At 41.6% G+C, this 13,711-nt stretch overlaps 1 protein-coding gene across 2 annotated transcripts in view; it reads right to left on the bottom strand.

Moving 5' to 3' along the window:
* The window catches only part of NAMPT (nicotinamide phosphoribosyltransferase), a 38,080-nt gene extending 29,208 nt beyond the window's left edge, over positions 1–8,872 (bottom strand). Inside the window, exons 1-2 of one of the 2 annotated variants that reach the window (XM_009203633.4) lie at positions 8,119–8,872; positions 7,404–7,557 (exon numbers count right to left, since the gene is read on the bottom strand). In XM_009203633.4, the coding sequence (XP_009201897.1) occupies positions 7,404–7,460 (57 nt within the window). In that variant the 5' untranslated portion in view covers positions 7,461–7,557; positions 8,119–8,872. Of the gene's footprint in view, positions 1–7,403; positions 7,767–8,118 lie in introns of those variants that run through there. The other variant, XM_021936153.2, reaches the window with a different exon arrangement.
* Positions 8,873–13,711: the final 4,839 nt, after the last annotated feature.

The following is a 13,711-nucleotide window of genomic DNA, read 5'->3' as shown; positions in this document are numbered from 1 at the left end:
TAGTTCAGTATCTTAAAACCACAGGAGAGCATTAAATCTTACATACAAGCACATTAAACCTACTACAAGGCCTCTAGGTTGGAAAAGTATTTCATTTGGTTTTGGGGAATAGTCCTTTCATTCAGGCGAAGAGAGAGAGAAGCAGCTGCCTAATGGGCAAAAGAATGAACTGAAAGACAGCAGAATTTGGTACTATTAATATCTCAATGCAATATGTTCCAAAACTCAATGACTTATCATGACTACCTTACTTGTATATAGTGACACTATGAAAACCTGGATGACAGCAACAGCAGCGGCAGCAAAGGAAAAAAAATCCTGTTTTGTAATCTCTTTTTCTCAAATCACCCACCTAATTGGAAAATAAATTCTTATACAATGAAACATCAAATTCTTGTGAGTTTAATGAAGAGGTCTTCCTTAAGCACAAAATTGTTTTCCATGAACTTGGGTAAGAGCCACTACGTAAAAAATTTATCTGCTTTTGTTTTAAGAAAAAGCAAAAAGTGAGTGTTCACTATACTTTGAATTTATTTCCATGTTTTAACCATATTAAAACATTTTACCAATAAAAAATAAAGTGGAAGAATAATGTGTATTTTCCCAATTTCAAGACTAAGAATAATAGTGCCTTAAGGTATAGGGTGAATCATGGCAGTGGTGGAATAAATCTTTGCAGACCATTTTTCATGAGTGATCACTGTGAACATAAACCATTTTTCCTGTTTAGCTTTGATCTCAAGTTTAGGAAAGTCAATGCTGTCTTTGGGTACACAGTCTCAATCTCAGTAAAACTTGGCTCTATGCTCAAGAATCTTCATAGCTTAGTACAAGAATCCTAAGACGAATATATTCCCATTGATGTTTCTGAATGAATGTGCTGTTTCCTTGCCAATGGTAGCATACTTGCAATTCTACAAAAATAGCCCCCCTAATGCAGCACACAGACAACCTTGGAGGTAAATCTTTATAGTAACAGGTGATCTGAGAGTTTAAGTCAAGCAGGAGACCAGGAGCTTTCTGTTTTCCTCAGGTATAATAGATAGCAATATACTAAAAGGTACAGGGAAGTCTCATCAAAACCTAGAAGTATATGTCAGGGCTTATTAAGGTTAGAATCCAGGGGCTGATCCCACTTTAATAAAATTTAAGAAGTAGCTAAGCAAGATAGCTAATACAGAATCTACAGCAATGAAATTTATGTCAATTCACTAAAATGCAAAAACAAATATATTTACGAATGAGTCTGTAGTAATAAATATGACCACTACTTCAACTACTTATGAAACTGAAGAAAAAGACACCTCTACCTAAAAACACACCCAAGATGTATCTAAAAATTAAAATATCCAGTTTACAATGTAAATAACTCCAACGTCTTTAGTGGGACTAAGTAGTGAGGTAGAAGAAAAGCACACATGATGAAGTAAAACTTGAAAAAAGGTGTGGATCTTATAGCACAAGTTTCTAAGTCTGATTCATAGTTTTATTTCTCAATAGTTTGACCCTTACTGTTCAGATACTTAATGGTGCATTCTATATCAGATTTAAAATTACTAGAAGGCAAGTTATTTTCTTTTTCTGAGAAAATGAAGAGTCAAATCTAAATGGAAATGTCTCTAAGCTATTTAACTCCATAACTCCGTCTAAAAGTATACTAAAAATTTTCCTTTATACAAATACAGCTCCAATTCTGGACAATAATTAAATATTTACAATTTTAAAGCTTCCGCTATGTTCTCTAATTACAGTACTTTAAAACCTACCTTTAGTTAGAATGCCTTCTCTGAAAACAAATATTTAAAATACAAAACTGTCTAAACTGCTTCATTAGAAACAAAGTATGAACTCTAAAAATCTTTGGAGAACCTTAAGAGTATTGTTTTAGAATATAGCCAACGAATCTAAGTTATCTAGGCAAACTTGCAGATAATTAGCCAAGAAACACCATTTATTAACCATCTACTAACACTTAACAGGTTTACAAAAGAATACAGAGCATGTTTAGGTCTACTTATAGAGGCATATGTACATGTTGTTTAATGGGAAAATGTTTTTAAAGCAGAGCTTTTTAAGAAAATATTTCTAACAATATACTCAAAAGGATTTATAATGATTCTAGTTTTGCTGGTTTACTGTCCTCTTCATTTCACTTTCTCCTAAACAGGCCATTTTGAATCTTCACCAGAACATGGAATAATATAGCATAAATTCAAATCAACTGTTATTTTATAAATACTTCATTCACAAATACATATTCTGTACCTACTTCAGACACCGAGGATGAGAAAGAAAACAGACTGACATGGTCTCTATTTTCACAGGACTAATAAGTGCTGAAGAAGGAAGAAAAAAAATACATAAACCAAGTAATTTCAGATCAAGATAGATGCTATGAAAATGTAAGAGAATGATGGGCTAGAGGGGACCAAGAAGACTTCTTTGAGGAGGTGACATATGAGCAAGACCTAAATGACAAGGGGACAGGAAATGCTTTGGCATAAGGGACAGAACAGAAGGCAGGCCAGTGTGGTAGGTACTTAAAAGTATGGTGGCAGGGAGGGGACAGTAAGTACACAATAAGGTCAGAGGTAGGCAGAAATGAGATCATGTAAGGCTTACAGGCTACCCCAAGGAGCCTGGATTTTATGCCAAGTGCAATGGAAAGCCATTATGCTTTAAGCTGGGGTGAATATGACATGATTCACCTTTTAAAAGGATCAGCCTGGTGGTGGGGTGGATAAGAATGGATTATAGGGTGACTAAAGAGTGCAGGAGTTAGGGGCTATTAGGTTAGATAGGAGAATTCGCCCAGTGTTTTTGGAGGTAAAGGGGAACTAGGCTGGTAAATTGGATGTGGAACATAATGAGGGGGAAGAATTAATACATCCTACATTTTTGGTTTGAGCAACTGCATTAATAATAGTGCCATTTATGGAGATGGGGAAGGCTGTCAAATGGTAGGGAAATGAAGTGCTGAATTTTAAATGTTAAGTAATACCAACAAAAAGTTTCATAGTATTCTAAAGTAAACACAAAAAGAAAGCTCTTAAATCATGTTAACTTTTTAGCACTGACTTGACTTCTATTACTAAAGAAAATGGTTCTGCAATAAATACAAAATTATTCAGCAGATATAAACAAAACAAAATACCTAATAAGATCCTAGCAAACCTTACCAGTGAAAATGCTTCCTAAACTGGCATGGCCCTCCTGCTGCTAAAAGACCACCTGAACATTAATACATATGTGGTAAAGAACTGGCCGGGCACGGTGGCTCATGCCTGTAATCCCAGCACTTTGGGAGGCCAAGACAGGTGGATCATGAGGTCGGGAGATTGAGACCATCCTGGCTAACACGGTGAAACCCTGTCTCTACTAAAAATACAAAAAACTAGCCAGGTGTGGTGGCACGTGCTTTTAGTCCCAGCTACTCAGGAGGCTGAGGCAGGAGAATCGCTTGAACTCGGGAGGTGGAGGTTGTAGTCAGCTGAGATTGCACCACTGCACTCCAGCCTGGGCAACAGAGTGAGACTCCAACTTAAAAAAAAAAAAAAAAAAGAACAGGCACACACAGAAAAATGTAGTTATTTTAACATAACTCTCTAGTTGTGTGATTAATTTACTTCATGAAAGGATAAACTTCTAAAAATTATTACATACTAAATAACAATAACTGGTATTATTTTAATGTCTAAAACAAAAAGGGTCTAGCCCTAAGTCAAATAATAGACAGCTTTTTCCATTAAGGAGTGCTGGCCAACCAAGTGTATCAAAAAATTCTATTCCCAAGGCTAAATATCCTTGTTCCAAGTATGACAGTTTAAAAAAAAAGGTATGAGATATGACACATATATTTTAGTTGAACAGAATCCTTTTGGGAGAAGAAAGCCTAGTTTTCTCTAGATGCTTCTCTAGATGTTCCACAGGGCTGATTTGATGTCTTAGAGTTGATTTGAAGATCTTTCCTCCCACGATGGGATCACATGATCAAATGCAAGTACTACTACCTTACTTTTTCAGTTATACTTTTAACTGCTAAAAAATCACAAGCCAACATTTAAAAAATGAGCTGTATATGTAAGATCACATGGGATAACATACCCAAGGTCACAGGGCAAGTTATGTTAGCTATATAATATCTAAGGGCAATCAGAAGAGGATACACTCTGCCCAACACTGGCTAAGACTTACTGCTGATTCAAAGCCAATGTGCTACAAACAGCAAAAACCGCAACCCAGTCTTCTTTTCAGTATTATTTAAGATTTCTTAAGCCCTGGAAATCTGTTGCCCCCAAAAATAATTCACTGCTATTTGGCTTTGAAGCAATACTCACTCATAAATATGACTTAAGGATTTTGGGTTATATTATTTGGGGAAGGAGAGAAATTGTAAAACCACCTATAATCATATTGCCTCTTCCCTTAAAACCTCTTGCATTGAGTTTCTAATGACTTGTATCTCTTTTGCCACACCTTTAAACCAGATTTCATTACCTCACAATGAGAACACCGCTTAATTATTAATGACCTAAATTAATCTCCCTATGAGGTATATTCATTTATATATATTTTATTTATGTTGCTCAAGTTTTTCCTATAATTTATAACATAAAACAATGGAAAAATTAAATAAATGGACAATGTCACATATATCTTTATGAAAGCATAGTCTCTGGAGTACAAGCTGCAACAGTACCCCACTCATGAGGCTCAGGTTGCCTCGGGAGCCACCGTGATAATACCGAAGCATCCGTTCAGAAGCAGTGAAGGACAAGCGACAAAAATTTGTTATTCGGCCGTTGGAGGAAGCAAAATTTTCTTTTTTTGAATAAAAGGTGCCTTGAATTCCTAATCACCAAATATAAATTGCACATCTCTTTGAAATTTCTATGAAATCAACTTCCCTCCATCCTGGATTTCAAAATACTACTTATCTTTGTCTTCTTTTATAATACCCAATAGGTGACCAATATTTATTAAATGAGTGGTTAAAACTATGCTGAATTCTAGATAACCAGCTTACAGATGACCCTTTGAGAAGCAACCTACACAGGACAGCACACTTTCTAACTAATGGGTAATGCGGTTTAAACTGTGTCCCTTCTTAATTCTAACAAGAACCAGGATGAAAACAGAGGAACCACATTTGTCTGTGTCCTTAATTCCTTCCTATATACAATAAAGTATGAGGTTACAGAAGTGAATGTATATACTTCAAATGCTCCTTTGGTCCAAATTGTTCTGGACTCTCTTGACAGGATACAAGACAAAACAAAATTCCCATTGTCATGTGCTTGGCTACCATACCATCTACTCGCAAAATAACTTTTGTAGTGCTTAGGCAATCAATTATTCTTCCTTCAGTTTTAGATGAAATCAACAATATTTTGCTCTCTTCATCAACACATTTAAAACTACTAGAGTTCCCAATTTTGGCCAATAGTTTGTAAGCACTGATAAGGATATGTAACATTCTCATGTAATTTCTAAGTAAGTTTCATTACTCCTAACCTCAAGATTATCATTTTTGTTCTTTTGGCTAGATAAAAAGACAAAAATGTAAAACAGGTTATAAGGACCCCTAAAAACATAAGGGAAATGAAACTTAAGACTTAAATGTGACTGTGGAATACACAATCTATTTCAGCATACTGCGGTAAGCCACTGGTATAAAACGTTATCAACTTGATTGAATCCCCTAGAGGTGACTTTTGGGGAAAAAAATGAAAAATCTAAGATGAAAATATTCTGAAGTTTCATATTATAAAGGAGATAAAACATACCAGCCTAACTTGAAAGTTTACTTCAAAAGTAAACTTTACTAAATAGGTGCAAATTCTAATAGTGCAATTAAGTATGGCTCACTAGATGAGAAATCTTTAAGGTAATTCACTATTCTAACTAAAAGCACCCCAGAAAACTGATGTTAAAGTAATTTTACATTCCTTATGTATAATGGTTAGACGAACTGCAAACGAAAGGAAGTTGCACTCCTCTTTGTTTTTAAAATTTAGACTAATCAACCTCCCTTTACATTTGGCTAACATGTAAAAAAAAATCTGACAATTATTTTAGATTTAGTTAAGAAAAAAATTCTACAAAACTACGAATGAGGCTATTCTAAAATCACTATTTAAAATTTTGAAAACACTATGATTGAACCAAGAGAACACAACAGGAGGTTTTAGGACCAAGTAAAGGACCATAGTTAGGGTATTATCACGTATACTTGACAATGTTATCAAGGATCATACTTGAGAGTGTTCGGATTTTGCAATACTTTAAACTTGCATCTAAAAGACAACTTGTTGATGGATCTTGGCTCGATTTCAACAATCTAAATATATAAACACCATTTTAAGCTGATTGGAAAGAAACAGACAAAATTTAAGTAAAATGGAATTCTCTAAAATACTTTCTCGGAATATCGAAGGAGGGCTAAAAACAAAGGAAAAAAAGAATCAAAACAAAAACATGAGAGTACTATGTTTTACCACTGTATTCCAAAACCACTATGTTGCTCAACTAAAATTTACCTCTTCCCTTTACTACCGCGTGCTTCCTATCAACTGAATGTGGCAGCTACCCACGCAAAGTGTTCAAAGGGCATGTGAACGCAACGTTGTGCCATTCCCTCTCCACAAGTTCTCTAGGGTTGAAACTACAGTTCCTTTAAATCCTCGTGTTTCACTTTCCTTTTCACAGAAATCCTAGTGACCCTAAAGCAGTTAAGAGAAGGTCGGTCTCTACACCCAGGGATAAGGAGCACGAGCAATCACTAGGTGCGAAGGAGTTTGAAACGGAGCCCGGCAGAGTGGGATAGGGGAAGCCAGTACGGCTACTGGGGCCAGGCGAGTGTCCGCCGCGCCGGAGCAGCAGACAGAGGACCGCAGCTGCTCCGGCGCCCGTGCCAGGACTTCTCCCACCTCGCCCCCTGGAAGACTTACCTGCCCAGCCAGGGGAGAGCGCGCCGGGCCGGCTCGGCGGGGAAAGCCCCGCTCACTCTCCACTGCGGGTCCCCGGGGCCGTTACCTAACTGGTCCCAGCTCCAGGCCAAGAGGCCGCGCTTCAGGGGAGGGCGTGCACTCGCCGGCGACGCCCAAGCCCCGAGCACCGGAGCCCGGGAGTCCGCTGGGGCCCGCCTCAGCCCCCCGCCGCGCCCCCGCCGCCGCGCGTCCCCAGGCCCCGCCTCCACCGCCCAGCCCTCCATCCTCCTCCAGCCACCTTCTGCCCACTGCGGCGCCTCCTCACCTGCCCCAGCCGCCGCCGCCGCCCGCGCCTCCCCCGGGCCTCCCCGCGCCGCGACCCTAGCCCCAGTCCCAGCCGCCCCCGCCCCCGAGCCGCGCGCTCGCCTCCAGCGCGCCCCGCTCCTCGTCACCTGCCCCTGCCCCGAGCTTTACCTTGTAGGAGTCCGTGGCCAGGAGGATGTTGAACTCGGCTTCTGCCGCAGCATTCATCTCGGGCCGGAGGGCAGGGGCCGCGCGCCGCGAACTCCCCGGCGCGGCTGCGAGGAAGGAGAAAAATGGGCTTCACCGCGCTCCGTTGCTTAAGTCACTGCTCGGACGGAGGAGGAGGGGGAGAGGAGGGGGAAACGGAGAGAGGGGAGGGGTCAGTGGAGGGCGGGCCCGGGAGCCGTGACGCGGCCTGGGTGACGGCGGCAGCAGCTCGCGTGCTCGCAGTCTGGGATCTCTGGAGGCCTCGCCACCTCGGTTCCCCCGCCCTCACCCCATCACCCTCGCGGGGCCGAGAAAGGGCGGGGCGCGGCCGCGCGTGCGCAGTGCGCAGGGGGCGGGGCGGGGAGGAGGACGTGAGGCACGCGCTCTTCCTCCGAGACGCCAGCCCCGGGAAGCTGGAGGCAGCGGGGCCGCCTCGGCGCGTGACCTGGTCGCTCGCCCGAGTTCGAGTTCCCGGCCCGGGCGCGGGAGGGCGGGGCCTGGAGGGGGCGTTCTCAGCCTCGGCCCTCGCAGAGGAGCCGGTTTGCCCGCCCCTCCTGGGACCTTCCGTCTTACCCAGTCCTGGCCGGTTTTCTGAGTCCTCCTGAAGTCACACCACCCGGCTGGAGGGCCAGGAGCCTCCTACTCCCCATCTCCCCGTCCACCACGCGCAGTTACTCACCTTTGTCTCCAGCCTGGATTAAGGATCCAGCCTTTCGCTTCCATCCCTCTTGTCCCTCCTGATCCTGCTGACCCTGTCTTTAAGATCCCAGGAGCTGCGGTGAGGAGTGAGGCTGAGGGGCCCCTTTCATCTGACGCAGCGACTCCGCTTTCCTCCGGCGGCTCTGTCTATGGCTGAGCTCTTTGATCCTTTGAGGGATGGTTTGACTTTCCCCGAGCAAAGAGCCTGTGTTGAATAGCGGGGATGGAATTCAGTCCTCACAGACAATGAGAGGACAAGACCTAATTGAACCGAGTATTGCCGGGAAGGAAAAGGCAACGGGCCAAGCCTTTGACAGGGTGCGAAACTGACTTTTACCATCGTTATAGTCTTTAAATCCTGGAAAACGAGTTGACAACCCCCAAATAAAGAAGTGTAATGACGTCGGATGACTTCACCCAAATACAGACCATTCCAAGAAAGACTTGCGCAGTTATCATGCATGGTTGCGTTTTTGCATAAAACGAAGATTCCCTTTGTCCGCATGTTTAATAGCTTAAAAATAAAATGAGGTTTTTATCGGATACAAGTAGCCAGGAAAAAGTGATACAGTGAAAACGATTACAGGATCTTTGTAGACTTGTCTTTCAAGTTATTAGAAGTCTTATTCTATCTGGTGGCAGTGATGGTGATGGTGGTAGTGGAACTTGTGAATTGAGATTCATCTCGGAACGGGAGGCACGGCTGAGACTTCTAATAAAGACAACTTCAGTGTACACTGTGTCTTGAAGTCAGTACCTATTTTTGACAATCACGTCCATCTACACGTAGATACAATACAGGGCAAAGATCATGGAAGTGGAAGGTATCCCCAAGCACTCACCAATGTAGTAAATACTAATACACTTAGAATTATTTTCAGCAACGAGGTTTGAAACAAGAGGGCTTATTTATTTATTGGTTGATCTTCCCTGTGTTTTACTGGGGAAAATTATTTGTACACGCATTTAAACAAATTATTATTATTTTGAGACAGAGCCTCGCTCTCTCGCTCAGGCTGGAGTGCAGTGGCGCGATCTCAACTCACTGCAAGCTCTGCCTCCCGGGTTCACACCATGCTCCTGCTTCAGCTTCTCGAGTAGCTAGGACTACAGGTGCCCGCCACCACGCCCGACCAATGTTTTGTATTTTTGGTAGAGATGGGATTTCACCGTGTTAGCCAGGATGGTCTTGATTTCCTGACCTCATGATCCTCCCGCCTTGGCCTCCCAAAGTGCTGGGATTACAGATTTGAGCCACCGCGCCTGGCCTAAACAAATTATTTTTTAATATTTGATTTTGGGAGGTCTTTTTATATTACTTGAAGGAGTACAATTCAAAGAAGGAAAAAGATCATTTTTGTCCTCAATTTGGTGTTTCTTCCTTCATTTAAAATTTATATAACCTACTTTACTTATAGTACAAATTCTTATTTGTTTAGCTTCCTGGAATTCATGTATCTATAAATGACCACTGTTCTATGCTGCTTTATGGAGAAAAGAAAGTAGGGTTCTGATTATAATGTGGGCTTTGTTTATGGTAGTATTTTTTCAAGATGCAAAATTTGATCTTGCAATCTTTGAGTTGAATTTGCAGTTTTAAAATAAAAAGGTCTTGGCTGGGCACGGTGGCTCACGCCTGTAATCCCAGCACTTTGGGAGGCTGAGGCGGGTGGATCACGAGGTCAGGAGATTGAGACCATCCTGGCTAACACGGTGAAACCCAGTATCTACTAAAAATATAAAAAATTAGCTGGGCGTGGTGGCGGGCGCCTGTAGTCCCAGCTACTCGGGAGGCTGAGGCAGGAGAATGGCGTGAACTCGGGAGGTGCAGCTTTAAGTGAGCCAAGATTGCGCGACTGCATTCCAGCCTGGGGCGACAGAGTGAGACTCTGTCTCAAAATAATAATAATAATAATAATAATAATAAAAAGGTCATATCTGTGCAAATAAAAAATATTATTGTATCGACATTGCTTGTTAAATTAAGGAGTGAGGCCTGCACACGTATTAGTAATATGATTCCTCACAGTAGTCTACAGAGGAAAAAAATGACAATGAAGTCATGTTACCAATAGGACAATCATCATTTGCCTGAGATAGAAATAGGCACATTCTCTATGTAACTACATGCTTAAGCTGGACCAATTCAGAATTAATTGGGGTTTAGAACTATGAAATTATCACTGAAAACAGAGCCAAGGTTTCATTTTGAAATGGCCTCCCCTGAAAGACAATTTAACAGCTAGCATTTAAGGTTGGATGTGGTGGCTCACGCCTATAATCCCAGCACTTTGGGAGGCTGAGACAGGCCTATTGCTTGAGCCCAGGATTTCGAGACCAGCCTGGGCAACATAGTGAAAACCCGTCTCCACAAAAAATACAAAAATTAGCTGGGCGTGGTGGCGTGTGCCTTTAGTCTCAGCTTCTCTGAAAGGAGGATGAGGTGGGAGGATTGCCCGAGCCCGGGGAGGTTGTAGCATGTAAAGGACCTGAGAAACTGTTTTTCATAGGTCACAACAACATGACAAATAATAACACGTAGACTCAAACGGGCCCCCTCGCTTGATTCAAAGCCCTGTTTATACCATTAGCAGTCAGGCACTGCCAATTGGGCATGCAGCTCCTTGTATCTCTCCCTCAGAGTGCTATGAAAGACCTAGGGCTTATATATTTGTTCAGGCAAAGTGAGTGTATCTGTGCCACTCCTGTTACCACACACCCTTGCAGATAGCCGCGGCTGCATCTTTATATTTCAGTTGCCTCAGATACTACAATCTGACCTGAATTGACCTCAGTAAAAAACATTGGCGAAGTAGGCATGGAACTCACCTGCCTGCAACCCTTGACAATGGTCTTATCCATCTCCCTTTATCATCTCCTCTAGACTCGCCAATTAGCAACAATTGTCACAAAGACAAATGTAAAAAGAGAGCTTTGAAAAATTAAACTTGAACTTTTTTTCTTATTCAAACTTCCAAGGCCCTTTGGGAACCTTCCAGAGTTTTAATTTCCTAGGAAAAGGCCTCATCCACAGAAAGACATGGTCTTCATAGATTCAATGATTTATCAGTGCTATATTCCATAATGACTCAGTCAGCTAAGCCTGTACAACCACACAAAGAGACGCACAGGAAACTATGGAGTCCTCGTCTAAAGGTACAAAAGTGATAGAGCAACTGTCATCCACACACAGTAAAAATGAGTGCACATGTATAGACTGTCCACAGACATTCCACTGCAAAATGTAATTATACCCTTTCTATGGTGTCTTTGTAGTCTGCACTCTCCTAACCAGCAATGCTGAGTCGATCATCTATCTGATGTGAAACTGTCTTCAAATCTCACACAGGACGTCTATCGGAATCTATGTTTGCTGCATGGCAAGTCTCGATTTTCCCATCTCTATTAGTTGTGTTTTTGTTTTCCGTTAAATTCAAGTATACATTTTTCTAATTCCAACTAAATTCAATGGGAAATAAAGATAAGCAAAAATAAAAGGTTTAAATTCACCTTTAAAAGTAAGGTAAATGTGCACATTATGATGCTACATGTGGGGATTCAGATGTCATCATTACTTACAAATTTTGCTAATGGCCACTTATTCAAGATTCGCTATCCCAAATCAGTGACTGAGAGAATAAGACCGTTTGAAGTATATAGACATGTCAAAAGCTTTGAAATCAGTGTTTTCCTAAATGAGGTCTGCTTATCACTGATGTACGTGAAATACCTATCAGTGGTACTAAGATACATGTTTTTGTCTTCAATAATTATGTATTTATCTTAAATGAGTTTTGTTTTATTTGCTTTTTGAGATAGAATCTCACTCTATCACCCAGGCTGGAGTGCTGTGGCATGATCTCGGCTCACTGCAACCTCTACTTTCCAGGTTCAAGCAATTCTTGTGCCTCAGCCTCTTGAGTAGCTGGGACTACAGGCACGCACCACTATGCTTGGCTAACTTTTATACTTTTAGTAGAGAAGGGGTTTCACCATGTTGACCAGGCTGGTCTTGAACTCTTGACCTCAAGTGATCCGCTCACCTTGGCCTCCCAAAACGCTGGGATTACAGGCATGAGCCACTGCCTCTAGCCTCTAATGAGAATTTAAAAATGTAACTAGCACATAAAACCTGATTTTTTGTGGGAGGGGTATTATTACTTAGGATGAAGCTGAAGGATGTGGGCACTCAGACTGGTGAACTTTACTATTTCTTTTCCTTACCCTTCCCTAGCCTCTGTGCTGTTTTCACATCCTCCATATAAGACTGGTTTTCTTGAGGAAGCTGAACATGAAAGGCTATATACTGTCTGATTCCATTTTTCTGAAGTTCTGGAAAGGGCAAAGGTATAATGAAAGAGAGCAGATCAGTGGTTGTCTGAGACTGGGATTATGAGAAGCAGAACGACTGCAAAGAGGTCTGAGGAAATTTTTGGGGTGATGAGGATGATATATGTGGTTATACAACTGTACGCATTTGTCAAAATTCATTGAATTCTGAGCTTAAAATTGGTGAATAGCATACACATTAGATCTTAATAAAACTGAACTAAAAAAAGACTGATTTTCTTGTAATCATTTTAAATATTTCCCCCTCTTCTCCCATTTTGTTTCCTCTGTTTCCATTCTCATCTTCTGTTGTTACTATGTTGCTTTACATGATAGGGGATGAGCGCCATTATTGCCCTCCTCCAAGGAAGGACAGTTCTTGAAGTTGCTGAATGTTTTCAGATGCCAAAAGGAGTCTGAAAAATCCTGCTATTGAGTAGGAAGCAGAAAAGGGAACAATCTCAATATGACTCAATTCAAGACGAATGTATGAACACCTAGTATACAGACAGTACCATACAAAGAAGCACTGGAGGACTTTAAAAAGAAACGTTATATTTTCATCAGCTCTTTTTTCCAAGCAAGTGTGAAATGACTGGGGTCTGGAGTAGGGAGGGGGAGACACAACAGTATAGGTAGTTAATTCATTATTCCCAGGAAACTCAGCATTTGAGTCAATCAATATAAAGCTGCACATGGACATAACCCATGACTACAGGCACAGTGTCTTAGGAACAATTAAGACCTCAATAATCATAAACCAGTCCCCACCCAGTTTCCACACCCTAGACTCTTCTAGATCAAGAACTGCCCCACCTATGAAACTTTAAACTGCAGCAGTGCATTTCTTGATCAGTTCATCCTGCCTTTCTAGGTCATTCACTCCCCTCCCAATACACCTCAACTTAGCTCCCAAGACCTTTGTCTCTTGCTCAGCATTTGCCCACATGACTTTCCTTCCTTTCTTATTGCCTAGCCAGACCCTATTCCTTTATATTGTCAACATCATCTCTGGCTCCTGTGTCTCCTAGCCCTCCGGCCCCCCAGATCCTTACCTTTTTTGCTCTTAGAGTATCCGGGAGACTAAGCACTGATAGGGAACATAGCCATGAGGTTGCCAACCATAGTGACACATGTAATGCTGACAGGCAATCCATTTATTTCCCCTATTCAGCTTTCCTTCTCTTTTTGTTTAGTGGTGATTTGAAATATTTACCCTTCTCCTCAAACTCCTTACCTTCAAA

The sequence above is a fragment of the Papio anubis genome, chromosome 4, assembly GCF_008728515.1.
Source record: "Papio anubis isolate 15944 chromosome 4, Panubis1.0, whole genome shotgun sequence".
NCBI classification, from domain to species: domain Eukaryota; kingdom Metazoa; phylum Chordata; class Mammalia; order Primates; family Cercopithecidae; genus Papio; species Papio anubis.
This window is presented reverse-complemented; position numbering and strand designations above follow the sequence as displayed.